This window comes from Zea mays, chromosome 5 (assembly GCF_902167145.1).
Source record: "Zea mays cultivar B73 chromosome 5, Zm-B73-REFERENCE-NAM-5.0, whole genome shotgun sequence".
NCBI lineage: Eukaryota > Viridiplantae > Streptophyta > Magnoliopsida > Poales > Poaceae > Zea > Zea mays.
This window is the reverse complement of record NC_050100.1, coordinates 1441628-1456759: the sequence shown is the minus strand read 5'-3', so window position 1 is coordinate 1456759 and position 15132 is coordinate 1441628. Positions and strand designations below refer to the sequence as shown.

At 44.6% G+C, this 15132-nt stretch overlaps 1 protein-coding gene across 2 annotated transcripts; it reads right to left on the bottom strand.

Moving 5' to 3' along the window:
- Nucleotides 1-4073: 4073 nt before the first annotated feature.
- On the bottom strand, nucleotides 4074-14823 carry LOC100381916 (Tetratricopeptide repeat protein KIAA0103). Of its 2 annotated transcripts, none has more exons than XM_035958719.1 (9): nucleotides 14307-14823; nucleotides 13897-13966; nucleotides 13740-13788; nucleotides 5973-6067; nucleotides 5742-5827; nucleotides 5582-5641; nucleotides 5421-5502; nucleotides 4638-4751; nucleotides 4074-4547 (listed from the first exon to the last, which is right to left on the bottom strand). In XM_035958719.1, the coding sequence occupies exons 1-9, from the start codon at nucleotides 14627-14629 to the stop codon at nucleotides 4383-4385; spliced, it is 1044 nt and encodes a 347-aa protein (XP_035814612.1). In that variant the 5' UTR covers nucleotides 14630-14823; the 3' UTR covers nucleotides 4074-4382. The 2 variants fall into 2 exon arrangements, with proteins under 2 accessions (XP_035814612.1, NP_001168164.1); NM_001174693.1 differs by having other exon boundaries at nucleotides 4082-4547; nucleotides 13902-13966; nucleotides 14307-14642.
- Between the last annotated feature and the right edge of the window lie 309 nt (nucleotides 14824-15132).

The window sequence follows — 15132 nt, the reverse complement described above, 5'->3', positions numbered from 1 at the left end:
TTTGGCAGCAAAACAGTGCAAATAGCAGTAAATGCTGTGGTAACTTCACACCTACTCGTCTGTTTATATAGTGCCGCAGGTAAGAAGGCGAAGCGCCAGAAGTTTTACACCAGGCGGACACCCGCTCGCACTCGCTGTACGGTGGACCGCAGAGACCGAACAGTAACTCTGCAAGGTGGGGCCGCTACGCGCAGGGAGATTGAATCGTTTCTCGACAACGAGCTCAGGGAAGGTGTTTTTGAGACCTTCGGCGCTCCGAAGCTTAAGAAACTTTTTTCACAGATCAAGCTCGTTACGAAAAACGATCTAGCACCGCGAAAGGGGCTACTGTTGGGTCTATGCTTCGTCGCCGAAGGTCTTATAGAAAGAAGTGGTCCTCGGATGAAGCTGTTTGTATAAGATAGCCGAAGGTTCCTCTTCGTAAAGCTTCGGCAATACAAACCGACTTAAAGATAGAATGACCTTTTAGTCCATAAAGGTCTGAGTCAATGTTGTAAGTTTTTATAAGGGGCATACTTGTAATTCCTCACAGGCTGCGTCCTGTGCCTATAAATAGTGAACAGTATTCCGTTACTGTTCAGGCATTCGATTAATTGCAATCGCATCTCTCGGAATTCAACTCTTTGCCAAGGCAAAGGTATAATTGTATTCAATGATTCTGTATATTAAGTAAATGCAATGTAATTCATCTATGACATATTTATTCCTCTTATATCTTTTATTTTATGTCATTTTATAATCTTTACCGGAATTTTATTACGAAGGTTCGAGCTTCGTAATTATGCTTTTATCAACCTTCGTCCAGGATCCATTATTCTCAAAGAGAATAATGTTTCATAGACGAAGGACATTAACATTTAACATTTTATGTTGCCTTGTTCTTAATTCTAAGCATTTGAGAACAAGTCCCCAACATATACTAAACTATACTAACATCTAAGAAGACCAGTGGCGTCTAGCCACTGGCCCTGCCCCTGCCGCCGCCGCCGCCCTTGGTGCTGCCCCTGCTGCTGCCGCCCTTGGTGCTGCCCTTGCTGCTGTCGCCCTTGGTGCTGCCCCTGCTACCGTCGCCGCCGCCGCCACTGCCGCTGCCGTCACCGTCGCCGTCGTCGTCGTCGTCTTCACCCTCGTCGCCGCCGTCCGAGTCCTCCTCATCCGAGGAGTACTCCGACTCATCCGAGCCTTCGAGCCCGGAGCGCTCGACGGCCCGGATGTACGTCCAGACCTCCGCGGCTATCCCCTGGGAGTCGTCCGAGTCATCGGACGACGCCGGGGGAGAGACGGGAGCCGGAGACCCCTCGGACTCGGAGGAGAACTCCTCCTCCGAGTATTCCGAGTCACCGAAATCCTCAGATGGAGGAGTCGGCTCGCGCTTGCGCTTGTTGTTCTTGCCCATGGCGGAAGCAGACAGAGGGGAAGAAAAGAAGGCAGTAAGGAGCAGCGAAGAGATGTGAAGAAACCAGAGAAGCAAAGGGGTTATTTATAGAAGGGAAAGGCAACCGCTCACTTCTAACCGCGGTCACTGAACAGTCGCAAGGCATTCAATAAGCACTTCCACCCATCTGAAGACATGTCAGACGGCGGACGCCGTTTCATGCAACACTACACCCATTGGGACTCCAGTCAACAGCGCAAAGGATATGATTACACTAGCCGTCCCATCGCATTACTACTCAGAGGCAACCGGCTAAAACACTCAGCGTACCAAGCCGTCCCTTGCCCACACCCATTGGGGGGGGACGCCCAGGAATTATCAGTATATTTTTCAAACGGTCACATCCGTGCAGGGCACGCAGTGAATACCTCAAGACAAAAATGAGATATCAGTAAGGATCAGAGGAAAGCCAAATATAACCAGCAAAGTACAAGATATGGCCGACAGAAGCGACGTGAAGACTAGACAGAGAACGTCCGTCAAACGTCCAATCAATTGCAGAAGCAAATAAATTGCACTACCTAGCAAGATATGGATGGATTGCAAACTCGGCTGCTAAAGACAAAATATACGCTGACCTTAGCAGCAAAATATTGATGACATAATGCTGACCTCCAAAGCATAATGCAAAATAGCCTCATGCCAGTTTCCACAAGCGAAAGGAAGACCTTCGAATGGATTATCCTTAAAAAATCCACTTGAAGGTCGGGGGCTACACCTATTGGGTGCACCTCCGGTGCACCCCATGGAATATTATTCTAAACCGATATAGCGCCGACTTCTAAGGCGTAGAGCAAGATTGAAAAGACTAATCCTCAACCGAGATGCAGGAGCGCGAATGGAGATAACCTTGGGAAAAAGACCTTCGAGTAGATTATCTTCTAAAATCTACTCAAAGGTCGGGGGCTACACCCATTGGGTGCACCTCCGGTGCACCCAATGAAGTCCGGAGTCTTACAATCCAAAATGTCGACCTCTAAGGCACAAGCACAAAACCAAACTTTGGTCGGACGAGTGATCAGAGCCAGAGAAGACAGCAGGAAGTCATTTTTTAGACCTTGGATCTTTGAATTGATTACCTCTAAATCAACCCAAAGATCGGGGGCTTGTGGGGGATAGATATCCCCTGGGTCCACTAAAGAAGTAAAAGGCCTCACGAAAGGCCCAAGGGCCCAATAATTCGTAAGGTCATTCTTTCGTGGGCCTAGGGAAAGACAACCAACAAAGAAGACGTGAGACTGATTAGTGCAAACCCAGGCGGCCCACAACGTCGGACGAATGAATCACAACAGAGACCCGACTTTCCCGCGCTGAAGCCCCCGTGCAACAGAGCCATGCGAGGATAAGTCGGCGAAGGTTACGTAGGGATAAACTCAAGAGGTTCACTATCTTTTAGCTACTTGTTGTTATCGTATCACATGTACTGCTCCACGGCCGAGTATATAAGGCCTAGGGGGCACCCCTTCAGATCGATCGACCCTGTTCTACTTAGCCACCCACATAAACTCTCTGCGCCCTCAATCCAGAGAACCCTATTGTAACCACGCTCGTATACTCACCAGGACGTAGGGTGTTACGCACTTCTAAGCGGCCCGAACCTGCAAATCTTGTCCATTGTCCCTCGTGCGACCAGCGCGAACCATTTTGCTACAGTCGTTGACACCGTCCTACTCCTAAAAACACCTTGAGGGGCAACCCCGGGTGTGCGGTCGGACCCAAAACACCGACAGTCGCTTCTGAGACCACATTAGCGCAATGATGTTTGAGGTTGCTGGATTCAATGAAGCAACAATGATTTGTCAAACTAACAGTAAAATAAAAGGTTATTTGTTGGTTTTAAATATTAGTAATTGCTACGAAGTAGTAGAATTTATATCAAGCGCATCCAGTTTTTATTGATGTCTAACTTTAGCAATCACTCCATATTTTAATCTATTTTTTTATAAGTTTAAGTTCATGTGACTTGTTTTAGAAACTTGAAATCACAAACTTTCTCTTATTTGGTCTCTGTATGGTGGAATTATGTTATTTTATAATCTCTGTTTGTTCAGTCAGCCGCTGTGAACTCTCTTCTAATCGCTCACTTCATTGGTCGTGTTGTACCAAGACCTATTAAATGAAGTAAATAATAACATCAGTTAGCAAAATCAAAAAAAAAATATTATACGGAGAGCGGAGACAATAAATAAAAAATATTGAATTTTTTGGTGGATAGTTTATATGGGTATTGTTATAAGTCGTCGCAACGCACGGGCAACCGACTAGTTACGTATTGAAATAATAGTGTGTACCTTTGATTTCCTCCAAAAATCCTAAGAAGCATATATTTATTTTAATTTTAAAATAACTCTGCTTTACTTCAAAAACTGAAAAGATATATTTATTTTAATAATACAAGTTTGTTTGTTTTGGAACGTAGGGGAATACTAGTCCTACAAAAACCCGTTTTGGGGAATAAGATAAGCCTCCCGAACAATCGAGAACATCTTTACCCAGTACAATACGACGATAGGTCCATTTGGATACGTCTCGTATTTCAAGCCCAAATTTTCAATCAAAACAAAGAACAACCTAGAAATTTAACGAAAAAGATAAAACGTTCCAAGCCAAGGGTTCATCTAAAAGACCACAATAGTCAGGTACCAATGAAAATCAACACGTACAACTTCACCAGCGACTGATTCAAAATTTTGTTTGTGCTCAAGTACAATCGGGGGTTTGTTGATCTATATAGTAGAACATCCACTGAAGAAGCCATGCATATTTCGAGGTAAGCAAGCAGGTGTTGTACAACCCATGGCCTTGGGAGCATCTACTTTTAAGCCTTGCACAATGTTGGTGCCACAATTTTTTTATATATAAAAAAACAAGCATATATTAAGCCACATCAATTTAACTTAACTATCTATCAAATCAGGCCACTCTGAATGTGTGGAGCTGGTTGGTATCAGCTGAGTTTCATGTTCTTCAACATGCTGCTGATAAGGGGCGCCTTTGATGGAGCCTGCTGCTTGTAATTCTTCAGCAGTACCTCTGCAGCCAAGCTCTGCAGCTCCGAGTCCTCTTCCTCTTTATTCCTTCCTTTCGTCAACTGATTGATTGCCGAAGTACACTGGTGTGCGACAGGATCAGTAATGGATAACACAGAAAGGAAATAATCAACTAAGACATCCAAGTTTTTCCTACACTAGTATCTCCTTACCAGACATACACCAAAGAGGGCTCTTGTATTCTTGCCTCCAGTTAACTGGATTGTTGATGCATAATACTTCTTAGCTGTTTGGAGATTTTCCAAGCCACCCATAGTGTACAGAACCTTCACAACAAAAGTTTATTCAATAATCGGTATGATAAGTTTTTAAATATACAGGCGCGGAACAAAATCAATTTTGCTTCCCATTGAATCAAGAAAGAGTTATGGTTTGCTTAGCGGAATGTTGATTGTAACTGCGTAATGTGGGACAGCGGGATTGACTCTAAATAGGAGAGACAACACAAACGAAATGTGAAATACAACTAAGCATGACAGATATTTACTAGTTAAGATTAATTGTATGCCTCGCAGGTAAAACATCAGCAAACGGGTAGCTGGTGGAACCAAAGTTAGTCCAGTAGTTAAGATTAATTGTATGCCTCGCAGTTGTTACAAAGATGCAATGCATTGTATCTATTGAAAATTACAGTACATACATATCTAAAGTCATCACTGTGAAACATAATCACATGAAACAACAAGATATATTGTATCAAACCTTTCTTTTATTTCAGCATATCACTATTTTACTAAATTAAAATTCTCTTGAATAAACCAATCTTCGGTCCAGACCTGTCTGGATATCATCAATAACTTGCCATGCTTTATTTGATTTTGGATGTTTGACATCATGTTATGATGTTAAGACCTTTGTTTGAAAGCATAATTGCAAAAAAAAAACTATTCCTTTTTGCAGAGAAGTTGCTTTTGAGCCTGAGTTGTTTGTACTACCTCAGCGTAGGCTATATGATATAGTGGAATAGTTGGTTGGGCTAATATTAGCTCCTCATAACAAAAGGCAGCTTGCTTGTACCTGACAAGAAATGGAAACAATTTAGTATTGTGGCATACATATTTAGCAGACTACGTAGAGTTGATTTTGAACAACCTACATTTGTAAGGAACTGTATGTTTCAGCAAGTTCTCTCCAAGCATCATGATCAGCCATAAACCTAATAAAAGAGAAGGGTTGATGTGTTACACCAAAAGGAAATTACAGATAACTACAGTACTACACCTTGCTCCTAAAACAAAGTGGATGCAGATACTTACAATTCCAGATACTTATTGAGATAATCAATCACTATCGACATACCACCTTGTGCTTTTGCGATAGCAATTTTCCTCTTGTGGACAATCTGTCAAACGCATAAAGCATTCACCATAATATTAAATGGCATCAGATAAGGTTCAAAAAAAATTGAAGGCAGATTCACTACTACTGCAAACCAAGTCTTTAACATGAAGAACAAGAATCATCATCAGAACCACATTATGGCATACCTGGTCAAATGGATTGTTTTCCAGGATTAGCGCGTAGGCTCTTTCAGCTTCAGCCCATTCACCTTTTGCTTCAAACAGACGAGCTTCTAGCCGGGCTACATTTTAGGGCACAGTCGGTTTAACATATAAAGAGAGATAACCATCATACCAGCATCAAAGAACCACAGATGTCAACTTGTCAAGTCTTCCATACATAGAACTTTAAAAAAAAGGAACTTGAGTCATAGATGTATACATTTATTTTTAATTTTTTGTGTGCACTACAATTAAACAACTCAATCATTAGATCACATCACCATTGATCTCCAACAATTCAATTGTTTTTTTTTTTCTTATCACTTTGCCTTTATACATTACTTTTTTTCGAAAACGCAGGAGAGCTGCGTATCAATATATTAAGAAGAAAGGGTGAGGCAAGGAAACCTCGTACAACTCCACACGAACCCACAAACACTAGGCTATAGGGAGAAGGAGAGAATTAACATCAACAACAACAAAAGACATCTACTCCCGTGACCATGGAGACTAAAATTAAAGAATACCCACTGAAATTACTGAAATTACTGGAGCATAAGGATGTTAGATAAATCCCTGGCTCCAGCCCTATACCAGAGATGAGCCTCCTCCTTGACCCAATTGATGACCATGCTTTGACTAGGCTGCACACCATTAAAAACACAGCTATTGCGGTGATTCCAGATGGCCCAAGCACCAATAATGATCAAAGAGTTCAAGCCCTTGTGCAGCCCTGTGTTTACTGGACCAGCAGAAAATGCAGCAACCCCTTCCCACCAATCTTCAAAGGAGGAGCACGCAGGGTTAGGAGCAAGATGCTGCAACCCAACAGATTTCATCATCTGAAACCAGACAGCCCGAGAAAAAACACAGGAAACCAGCAAGTGGTTTATCGTTTCTTCCTCTTGATCACAAAGTATACAAAATTGAGGGTGAGGCAGTCCTCTTTTTGCAAGTCGATCTGCTGTCCAGCAGCGATCGTGGGCCACGAGCCACATGAAGAACTTGCATTTATTTGGAGCCCATGATTTCCAAATCCTTTTCCAGGGTTTAAAAGTTGTTGCTCCAAGAAAGAAACCGGTATATGCTGATTTGGCCGAATATAATCCTGAGCTTGAAAGCCTCCAGCAATGTTTATCCTCCTGATCTGGTGTTAAGACCCAGTCTGTAGTGAGGTCCCAAACCTTGAGGAAGTCAGACAAAACATTTACAGTGATAGCTCCTCTAATATCATGGACCCAGCTCCTTGAGATGAGGGCATCGTGGACATTCCTCATTCTAGCCCTAGAAGAGACCATCTGGACCAAATGAGGGGCCAGCTGACATAGACTTTGTCCATCGATCCAATTATCTGTCCAAAACAAAGTGTTTCTGCCGTTGCCCACCACCGAGGAGATTGCTACCGAGAAGAAGGCCTTTACTGAAGGATGAGCATTTATTTTAAAGGATGCCCAAGGTCTGTCAGTATCGGTTTTTTCCAGCCAGAGCCAGCGTAATCTAAGAGCCCAATTCATCAATCGCAGATTTAATATACCCAAGCCTCCAAATTCTTTTGGCCTTGTAACCTTGTTCCAAGCTACCAAGCAATGTCCTCCCAAAGCTTCTTTCCTCCCTCTCCACAAGAAATTCCTTCTGATCTTGTCAATTGCTTTGAAAACCCAAGAAGGAAGGTCCATGGCCATCATTAAGTAGATATTCATTGAAGACAGGACAGTCTGGACAATAATCAGTCTTCCAGCTCTAGTCAACAGGTCAGCTTTCCAGCAGGGAAGACGATCTGCAATTTTATCAATGAATGGCTGAAAGTGTTGTCTGCCGAGCTTCTTTAAGGATAGAGGCACCCCCAAATATTTGCAGGGGAAGTTGGCAACAACGCATGGCAGCAGATTATGAATGGTATCCAGATTTTCAGCAGTACAGTGGATGGGGAAAACGCTGCTCTTTGCCAAATTCACTTTGAGCCCAGCTGCCTCCCCAAAAATCCTGATAATGTCCATGGTGATTACTAAATCAAGAGGCACCGGGTGGAGGAAAATCACCACATCATCAGCATAAATAGAGATACGGTTATGAACTGAACTTTCTAACAGAGGCACCATCAAACCATCATTAGCAGCCTCCTTAATTAAATAGCCTAGCACATCCATAACCAGTATGAACAACATGGGGGAAAGAGGGTCCCCTTGCCGAAGACCACGTCTATGAATAATTCTCCTACCTGGTTTACCATTAAGCATTACTTGGGAAGAGGCAGAAGCAAGAAGAATGCTAACAATATCACACCAAATTTGCCCGAAACCCAAATGCTTTAAGACCTCCAGGAGGAAGGGCCATGAGACAGAATCAAAAGCTTTGGTGATATCCAACTTAAGGAGGATCCTTGCACACTTTTTCTGGTGAAACAACTTTGCTGTCTGTTGCACAAGCATGAAATTATCCAGAATGGATCTGCCTTTAATAAACGCACTCTGATTCTGCGAAACCATATTATCCAGGTGTTGGGCCAGCCTATTTGCCAAAAGCTTTGTAATAAGCTTAGCAAAGGAGTGGACCAAGCTTATAGGCCGAAAATCTTTGACATGACATACATCCTCTTTTTTGGGTAGAAGAATAATGTATGCTGAATTGAGAAGTTCCAGATTTCCCCGATTTCCATTCCAAACAGCCATAGCAGCCGCCATAATATCACCTTTAATAATATGCCAGCACGACTTATAAAACTTCCCAGTAAAACCATCCGGGCCAGGAGCCTTGTTTGAAGGTAGAGAAAGGACTGTTTTCCAGATTTCATCTTCCGTGAAAGGGCTGTCCAGCGAAGAGAGATCATGGGAAGGAATTTGGAGATGATCCAAATCAATAGTATGAGCTCGATCAGACGAACAGCCCAGCAACTTGTGAAAAAAATCACTTATAGTTTCCTCCTTGTCCTCATGCCTTGACTTTATTAAACCATCGTCGGATAACAGATTACCAATAAAATTCTTGCCCTTGCGGTATTTAGCGTGGAGGTGGAAGAAGGCAGTGTTAGCATCCCCCTCAGCCAGCCAGGTAATCCTAGAACGGCTCCGAGCCATAGAACGTTGCAAGGTTGAAAGGGCCACAACATGACCATCAAGCTGCTTCAACAGCCAATTTTCCAGCCCTGACAAGGGTCTGAGATCTTGAGCAGACTGCAGCTTGTGCATAATTTCTCGTGCCATCCCAAGCTGAGAGGAGATATGACCCACCCTTTTTTGGGACCAGCTTTGGAGACGCCTGACGGTGGCTCCAAACTTCTTGGAAAGGGTTCCAAAAGGGCAAGGGGAGGAGGGAACAGAATTCCAAGCAGCCTCCACTGTTGTAATAAAATCAGGCAATTTTGTCCAGTGAGATTCAAAGTGAAATCTGCTGCGACCATGTGTTAAAACCTGGAGCCCAAGGAGCAAAGGGCAATGATCCGAACCATCGGTGCTAGCACTCTGCAGAAGGCAATTAGGAAACAGCTGCTCCCAATCTGATGAGCAAAACATTCTGTCAAGCTTGACGAGAGTAGGCGTATCTTGGCGATTAGACCAAGTGAATTTCCGACCATGCAGAGCCAATTCTTTTAAACCCAGATCATTAATAAACCTTCTGAATCTCTCCATAAGCTGTCTGTTAAAATTGCCAGAGCTCTTGTCTTCATCTCTGTAGATGAGATTAAAATCCCCCATAAGAATCCAGGGGCCAGGACACGCAGATCTCACATCCCGAAGTTCTTGCATAAACTGAATTTTGTTACTGTCGCCTTGAGGTCCATACACGCAAGTCAGCCACCAAGGAGGATGATCACTTGGACTAAACTGAATTGACACGCTGTGCTGATCCACCCGAGAAGCGCTGGCTGAACCAATTTCATTCCTCCAGGCCACAAGAATCCCACCACTATTTCCAACTGAGGGAAGACACAATTTGTGCACAAAATTACTCCCAAGAGCAGACAGGGAGGTATGCATAGAAATTTCAGCCATCTTGGTTTCTTGGATACACACCACATTAGCATTAAAGGAGTTTACCAAATTACGAACAGAGTCTTGCCGAGCTCTAGAATTTAGGCCTCGTACATTCCAACACACAATATTTGAAGGATTCATGATAACAAATATAAGAAGAACCCGACCAACAGGATAGAGGCATGAACAGCCGCTCAACACACCGCCAATCCAGGGGGTGTCCATCCGAAAAGGGCAGCAAGGGCCTGGACATGAGATGGAGGGAGGGGCTGCTCAAAAAGCCTACAATAATTATCCAGGGCCTCCTGACTGATGCCTTCGTTTTCATCAATCACCTGCAGCGCTCTCATTATTTTCTTCTTAAATTTGAATTGACTATCACTGAAGGCAGACTGGAATTCAACACCAATCCCAGCAATGCGCCTACTACGACGTGGAGGCACAGCTGGAGAAATTGGGTTCCCAGGTCTGACTTCCAGAGGAGCAGGTAAAATGTGGGCAGCTGCCTTCACGACCTTGTTACTGAAAGAGGATCTGAGCGTGCCAGGGGAATGCAGTTCCGAAGACATGGAATTAACAACATCACAGACATTGACATTACCACTGGTAGGGGCAGACTTATCAGCCAATGAATCAAAATCATGTTGCAGACTCTGGTCCCTCCTAGAATAAACCAGAATGGGCTTGCAGTATCGAGGGCAAGAGGGTCCAGGAAGGATATCAGGCCGAACCAATGGCGCAGCAGACCCCATGCGGGAGCAATTCATCATGGCCGAACAATCCAAACGTGAATAATCCGCAGAATCCAGACCAACATCCGACCCTGCCCCCGAGGCCACAGGGAGTGTTGGCACAGCAGCTGACAATCCCTCAGCAGGAAACGAGGTAGTCCCAGGCGCCACCAGCTCTACAACCGAAGCATCAGGGAGAGCTGGCGCATCAACTGGTCCCCCCAACCTCGAAAACGAGTCATCCACCGTCATTAAGGAAGAAACCGAGGATTTAGCAGGTGCCACCAACGCATTAACCCCAACATCAATTGGGACAATATCTGGTCTGCCAGCCGCCGAGCATAAATGGCCGCACTTCTCTTGAATAGGCGCAGAAGCAGATTCTTGGGACTCCGAACAGTCTTCATGGGGATAATCCGCAGCATTAACAGCAACGAGAACAGGGCCAGACGCCGCTGGCACAACACCCGAAGCATCCAATAGCATTGACACATTAGCTGGCCCCTCCATCGCAGGAAACGAGGCAGGTCCAGGCGCCGCCAGCCCTACAACCGAAGTAACAGGGAGAGCTGGCGCATCAACTGGAGCACTCAGCGTCGGAAACGAGGCATCATCAGCTGGGTCAATCCGCGTCGGAAGCGAGGCATCAACTGCCATTAAGGAAGAGACCGACTGGATTGCAGGCGTCACCAGAGCAGTAACCGTATCAGCAGGGAAAACGCGGCCAGCCGCCGAGCAGTGTTGGACGCGCGGCCCCAGGCGAGCGTGAACCGGTGCGCGGTCCGATGAAGACTGGGAATTGAAACGCCGCTTCTGCAGACCTCTGGAATTCTGGTCACTTAAATATACATTACTACTAGCAAACAAGCCCGTGTGTTGCAACGGGATGTACCGTTTGTTGCGTTTTGCGTAATCACCATGCTTTTGAATTCGTATTGGTATTACACTCTATATTGTGCCAAGACACATATCACTACTATTAAACTCTATATTGTGCCAAGACACATATCACTAATATTTATGTATAGGTATGTGTGGGAGATACTGTCGGACCATAGAAATGTTCTGTGTTATGATTAGCTTTGAAATTGGACTCCATACCACATACTTTCTCGTTTTAAAATTTAAGTCATCCAGTTTTTTAATATATATAGTTTTATTATGTATCTACATGTAATATATATTTAAGTGTGCATCAAAACCTATGTATCTAGAAAAACGAAATGACTTATAAAGTTACAATTCGGAATGAAGGGAACAGTAATTTATTTGACCCCTTATGCAATGAATTAGCATAAACTGATTATATATGTATTGACTCCTTCACGTGGGGTACTTTAAAAATATACTTAGTTTTGTTATAAGATTTCCTCTGAGGCTAAGTAACGCAGAACGTAGGATTTTTTTTAAATAAGGTCTTAAAAAACATCGTGCAATGGCTTATAGTGGGTTCTTCCTAGGGGCTATTCAATATGCTCCATGGAAGAGGTTTTAGAACAGCTGGGCCCCTCTTAGATGCAGATTATTCATTTGGTTGGCCCTTAAAACCCATTGTTGGACAGCTGACCAGTTGACAATGTGTGGGCTCCCTCATCCCGCTGTCTGCCCTCTTTGTGATTAGGAGGAAACAATTCAGCACTTCCTCCATTGTCTGGTTCAGATTGTTCCAGCAGTTGTGGCTTGTTTATTTAATTTCCCAGAGTACCAGCACAAGTTAATCCTCCTGGTAGTCTAAAACAGTAAAGGAAGCTCCAAAAGAGAAAAGGCTCAACTTTCTGGTCATTTTGGTGGCCTGGGGAATCTGGAAGCATAAAAACAATTGTGTTCAATGTGGCCAGCCCAGCGTTTGGGACTATCCTACTGCCCATAGCTAATGGGTGTATGTTAGGGTGCGCTGCTGGAGCTGTAGGGCTTCAGGAACCGTGTAGGGGCAGGACCTTGAGTGCTCCCAGGGGCGGACCCAGACAAAAAAACTAAGCTGGGGCACACTTCTAGCCGAGAGATTCTGATATTTGCCATCAGCAAGAAACAGGTTTGTAAAATTGCCATCAGACCCACATTTCATAGACCCAGCTGGATCCACAATTCATAGACACAGTGGTAAATAACAAGGAGACAACATGGTGAGTGGCAAAAATCCAATTATTTCCTTCTAACCATATGTGAAGTTTAGCTGAATATGTACATGAGTGAGGGCCTCTAATTTGCTTGAGATGGGGTACTACAGGTGAAAAATTGTCTACTAACTCCAGTTAACAGATTTTGAGCTGGGGCCTGTGCCCTCACCGGGACCAACATGGGTTCGCCCCTGAGTGCTCCCCACCCTAGTCGGTTTGAGTGTGTAGTGTGGTCTGTTTTTAGTGAGACATGGATTTCATACCCCTGTGTTGTACTATCTTCTCTCTCAATGAAATGACGCGCAATTACATGTATAGATATAGTACATGTATAGTTATTTAACACTTTAACTTCAAAAATAACAATTACACCTTCACTGAGTTTAGTTTAGAATATATAAAAAAGGTGAAAACTGGCCAAAGTACTGGCATGGAAGCATAACCCGGCAGAGATATTGCTCTTAGATGATTCAGAAATTTTGCTCTTAGATGAATCACATCACCCTGAATCTCCAACTATCCAATTGCCGTTATTTCTACTGAACTATTAGTTACAATTTTGTGTTGGTACTTGATACATTAATCTAGAATATATGCATACTTCTTTAGCTTCAAATAAACCAACATCCAGACCTATAAAGTTCGTTTGATGCCTTCGATTGTACTTGCCAGGTGTATTTTTCGGGGATGAGACAACTGTCATGATGATATGATATGAATACAGCGCAGATCTAAATTTAACCAACATATCTATGTTTTACAAAAATATGGCCAACGCTAGATGATATGTTCAGAAGTTTAATGTCAAGTCAGCTAAATTCTTGATCAACCTCTATTTATCTATACTAAACCAAATTCCACCTTAATCTGAAGAACAGTATGTTTAGGAACCACAACGGTCTCACGGAAGTTGAGTTCAGTAATTGCACTTACCAACCCGTGTGCTCCCAGGAAATTGTTTTGAAAGGACTCCAATACAGTCCTGCAAAACCATCAAAAGACCACTAGATTCAGAAGCCATGCCGCCACGCATCAGAAAACAGGAACTTGAACCAGGCAGCATTGTCTGTCACAAGGTTACAGAAGAAACCTCGCCTTTGCCACATCGAGACGCTGGCAATCCATGGCCGCCGTGGCCACCTGCTCGTAGAGCGTCCACTCTGCACCGAAAGAAAGCAGGCACACGTTTACGACCGAAACCTAGGGTGGAGACAGCGGGCGGAAGCTGCAAGCTCGCGGCCATATTTTCGCAATTTCGACTAGCAAAATCACAGTGGCTGCGAGAGATCCCGCAGAGACGTGACGTGATCTAAGCATCTGAGGGGCGAAATCGAGAAGGGCTGAGCAGGGCAATCCAAATCCACCGCGCGTGAGAGATGGATGGATCGTGGCGGCGGGGATGGGAGGCCGGGGGGCGAGATCTGTGCATCTACGATCTACCAATTGGGGTGGCGGATCAGCGAGGGGGCAGGGGAAGGAAGAGAAGGCAAGGCGTGTTACGTTCTGAGGCAAGGCCGGAGCGCGCGGAGGCGTTGTTGAGGAGGGCGAGGCCGACGCGGAGGACGTGAGCGGGGCGGCGGGCGCGGAGCCGGCGGGCGAGGCAGAGGTATTCCCAGGCGCCGCCGCCGCCGTGCTCCGCCTGCTCCTCCAGGCGCAGCAGGCGCGCTTCGTCTTCCGCCGTCGTCGCAGACGCAACCGCCGCCGCCGCCGCCATGGGGACCTGGCTGTGTGGTGCTGTGCACGGTGCACGTGGGGAGCGTGGAGGCGGAAGGGATGGGCGCAGCGCACGAGCACGGGTGAAGACGTGATTCAGGACTGGGCATTCGGTTCTTCGTTCGGTTCGATTCCTCCGTTCTCGTAGAAATTCGGTTCTTAAAAAACTAGAACCGAAATAGCAAGATAGAAACCAGAACCGACTAATTCGGTTCTCGGTTTTTCGGTTCGGTTCCTCGGTTCTAAACGAACTGTAACAGTCACTCTAAAATTCTGAATAACGACAACTTTTTGTGAGAAATTTCAGCAACATCTCCCCACAAACAACGACAAGTGCACAATGACCATAATTTCATAGATAATACATGTATGATTAAAGGTTCAACATAAGTCGATAACACAACATCCAAAGTTACAAACACATGTAACAAATTGAATCTAATACTTTTGGGTTTTTTGGTTCTTTCGGTTCTTTGGAGTGCAGAACCGAAAATATCTCATTTATTTCGGTTCTCAAAAAACCAGAACCGAATTTCATAATGGTTCCTTCGGTTTGGTTAGTTCGGTTCCTCGGTTCCGGTTCTTTTTGCCCAGGCCTAGACGTGAAGTCGTT

Coding starts and splice junctions, on each gene's coding strand:
- LOC100381916 (XM_035958719.1), bottom strand. CDS start 14,629: ATGCCCAGTCCTGAATCACGTCTTCACCCGTGCTCGTGCGCTGCGCCC. Junction 13,789..13,896: donor CTCGATGTGGCAAAGGCGAG/GTTTCTTCTGTA, acceptor ATGGTTTTGCAG/GACTGTATTGGAGTCCTTTC. Junction 6,068..13,739: donor TCCTGGGAGCACACGGGTTG/GTAAGTGCAATT, acceptor CCTAAAATGTAG/CCCGGCTAGAAGCTCGTCTG.